At 45.1% G+C, this 3,639-nt stretch overlaps 1 protein-coding gene across 2 annotated transcripts in view; it reads left to right on the plus strand.

The window, feature by feature from the left end:
• Positions 1-749: 749 nt before the first annotated feature.
• The window catches only part of EPT1 (ethanolaminephosphotransferase 1), a 34,649-nt gene continuing 31,759 nt past the window's right edge, over positions 750-3,639 (plus strand). For both annotated transcript variants that reach the window (XM_012652550.1, XM_012652551.1), the window contains exon 1: positions 750-950. In XM_012652550.1, the coding sequence (XP_012508004.1) occupies positions 894-950 (57 nt within the window). In that variant the 5' untranslated portion in view covers positions 750-893. The remainder of the gene's footprint in view (positions 951-3,639) is intronic.

A 3,639-nucleotide genomic window follows, 5' to 3' on the forward strand; every position in this document is an offset into this window, starting at 1 on the left:
TTGCAAACGCACTTAATGACTCGTCGAGACGGAAAGATCATTGCTTTCATCAGGTCAGGAGATATTAGCATTCTTAATTCGGAACGGCTTGATAAAGCGGAGTGTGATACCGTGGTCCAAGATTCACCAACAAGACTGAGCTGAGAGGCTTGTCTCCAAGGCCCTCCCAACCGCCTTTCAAGTCCCTCCGCTGACTGCACAGTCTCCCACCGAGCCTCCCACTGGCCCGGCAGCAGCTCAGCCTGCTACACATCAAACTACGTTTACTAAGCTCCTACTGCATGTAGAGCACCGTACCAGGAGCTGGAAGTGGCCTGCGGCACAGATCTCTTTCCTTGCACTTTACCGTAGTGAGGGAACTACGTCCTCTTACCTGAGGGACTGCTGAACTGGCTCGCATGCATTCACCCCTACTCCCAGGACTAGAAGGGTATCCTCAGAGACCCACCCAAACCGGGATACGAGCGCCCGCCTCCTCCCGGGACAAGGAGCAAAGCCCCCTGGGACATTAACCTTTCACCTCCCCTCCTGCCTTACCTCAGCTCACCAATTTTGACGCTAGCAAATGAAGCGACGAAGAGAGCTAGAAGGGGGGATTTAGTGGTGCCTGATCCACGCCGATTGGACGCCGCTGGCGCCGGGGGCCGGGCCGCGCGAGCGAGCTGGCGACCCTCCCTCGGTGGGCGGAGAGAAGCATGGGCTGCGCCTGCGCGCTGTGAAGCGGCGGAAGTGGCAGAGGCGCTACGCCTGCGCAGTGGGCGGAGCGCGGCTCTTGTACCTTCTTTGCTAGCCTAGACCTTCCCAGCCCTGCCCATTCAGTGTGGTGCTGCTCGTGTTTCACCGCCTCGTCGCGCAGAGTCGCTGCCGAGTGGGCGCTTGGTTTTCGGGTCGTCATGGCTGGTTACGAATACGTGAGCCCGGAGCAGCTGGCTGGCTTTGATAAGTACAAGGTAGCGCAGGCCGGCGGACGCCCCTCTCTTTGGTCCCGGCCTCGCCCAGGAGGCAGAGGGGCCGGCGCGGTCCGTGTCACCTTGTGCCGCGTGGCTGCAGGCGGGCGTTTCTCCCGGGGTACTGCGACTCCTGGGGATTCCGGGTTGGGGAGCGTGGGAACACCCTAGGCCTGACGCCCCGACTCGGGTACCCTGCCGGGAGGTTTCCTTTTCTTTAGGAGAGCGCTGGGCGATAATGGAGCGAGAGAATTCCCTTTCTGTTTTAAACTTATAATTTATTATTATTTTTTTAGTCCCCCGAAAAGATGCAGTTCCTTCTGTGGTGTCTTAATTGTCTTCATTTTAATGAAGTTTCCTACTAGCTTTTCTTGCATACAACTTTAAAGACGGAGATGATCGTTTGGCAGCTGAGGCCCCGGGAGTGGTGACTTAACCGAGGCCATAGTGCTGATGTACTCTACTTCTTCCAGTAAAGAGGCTTCCCCAGCAATAGCTGTGGCGCTGGGGCTACCAGATGAAATAAATTTATATAGGAAGGAACTGTGTAGTGGCTTGAGTACATATAAACCTGATACCAAAGTCAAATTAATTTATTTCACCTTGGGCAAGTCATTTTAACCCCACTCAGCCCCTCTTTTAAACTGGGAATGAGAGTTTCTAGCGCAAAATGATTAGAAGGATTTGAGAAGCGCTTGGCACATATGGGCCCTAGTAAATGCTGGTTGTCAACTTTCCTCCAAATCTGGTTCTCCTCCACTATTCCCTTACCAATGAATGACTCCACTAATCATCCAGTCGCCCAAGCCTGAAATATGGGCTTTAACCTTTCATCCTTGTTGTTACTTGTTCATCTTTACATCTTAACTTAAATGTTGCTTCCTCAGAGAAGCCTTCCCTAAGCACCCCTTTTCCCCATAAGTGTGTTCTGTTCGATTGTGGAATTGCTGCTTTAGTATGTCTCCCCATTGGAATATAATGCCCAAGTGATTCATCTTCTGGACCACTATGGCCTGTGCACAGTGCTATGTGCATACTACTAGGCAGCCAATAAATGTTTGTGGAATAAATGAATAACTGAAAAAATAATTGTAGATTTTGTTTATCTGGAATTGAAAAAACTTTAAGGGACCTTAAGAAGGTCATATAGTATGTTTCTGTGCTTTCGAGCAATATTGTGCCATACTGTTCTGGACTGAGGTGATAACTTGTCTTAAGATTTTAAGTGGAAAGAGAGGTTCCAAAGCCGCCTTACTAACTCAGGCCAGGGTTTTACAACTTTCATTTCAGAATGGCATTAACCCAGATACCTCCTGTTTTGCCTTAAGCTCTACCCACTTTTTGTTATTTGTTCAGCACTGTAAATATTGACATATAAAACATTTTCTTCCTTACTTGGGTCTGACTTTCTAAGTGCCAATAGAGTAACTGTTTCATTGGTATCGGTGTCTGTAACAGGGAATCTCCTTTTTCTTACTTGGAATCTTCCCTAGATTTACATTTTCAACTAGATAGTTGTCCTAATTTACCAGAAGTCTCAGTGTAATTTTCTATTCTGATCTTTTTCCCTATTTCATTATCTGACTCAGTTCCTGTGTCTGACTGCAGATTTCCTATCATCCTGGAAAACAAAGGTCAATTTAGCAAGTGTCCAATGTCCACTAAAATACAATGTGTTGATATTATTTTAGTTATAATAAGGCTTCCTTGAAAAAACACAAATTTATAACCTAAAATTCTTTTAGTAGAGGCTTCTTTACTCACTACTTCATTCATATTAAAAATATGAATCTAGGAGTATCCAGAGGAAAAATCCATGTGGATTTTGCTGTAATGTGAATTGCACCCAGAGATATTTTCTTCCTGTCATTGCGTTTCCCTTGTGTTGTCTTCAGGTACTGAGTGTTTTATAAATGCTTATTGAATTAAAGCAGCCTTTTTTCTTCACAAATGGATAAGGACTCAAAACACTCAAAAGATTTTATTCCTTGACCCTTTATATTAGAGCAAAGAGATGTAAAGGAAAACTGATACTATAAAAGCAACTAGTAGAAAAATTACTTTTGAACTAGTTTAATTTCTGTATCCTCCCTAGAGGTAAATCTGAGAGCCAGGGTTGGAAACCTGTCAGTTATGCAGAATAACCCCTGGAAGGGGTGCATACACATTACCCCTGGAGTGGTAATTAGGTTTCTATAGTAAGAAACTATAAGACAATTGGTGTTCAGTACAGAAGAAAGCATGGAATGGATTCTATGTTGTATATTCTCATAACACTTGCATTCTCCATTGTGTTACTTAACACAATTTTATGAAATAGTTGTGTAATTATTATAGTTGAATGTCTGCTTTCTCTGTTAGGATGTGAGTTTTGGGAGCACAGGGCCTATAGCCGTCTTGTTCAGTATGACCAAGATCTAGCACAGTACCATGAACATGGAGAGCTTGATGAATATTGAAGGAATGAAAGGATTATAAAGATTATAAACCATTTTGGAAGTGTGGTAGAAGGAGCTGTACACCTGGGTGTTGGAAGGATGCTTTTTCTGTTTTGTATGTGGAGATGTCAGGTGTTTAACGATTATTGTTCTCTGTTGCTTATTAACTAGTGTGACTTCAGGCAGTTAACGTTGAGGGATTTCAACCTCATGAGGCTTATCATTCCACCCCTCTACCTATCCTTTCTTTTGAA

This window comes from Propithecus coquereli, unplaced genomic scaffold (genome assembly GCF_000956105.1).
Source record: "Propithecus coquereli isolate 6110/MARCELLA unplaced genomic scaffold, Pcoq_1.0 Scaffold39, whole genome shotgun sequence".
Lineage (NCBI taxonomy): Eukaryota > Metazoa > Chordata > Mammalia > Primates > Indriidae > Propithecus > Propithecus coquereli.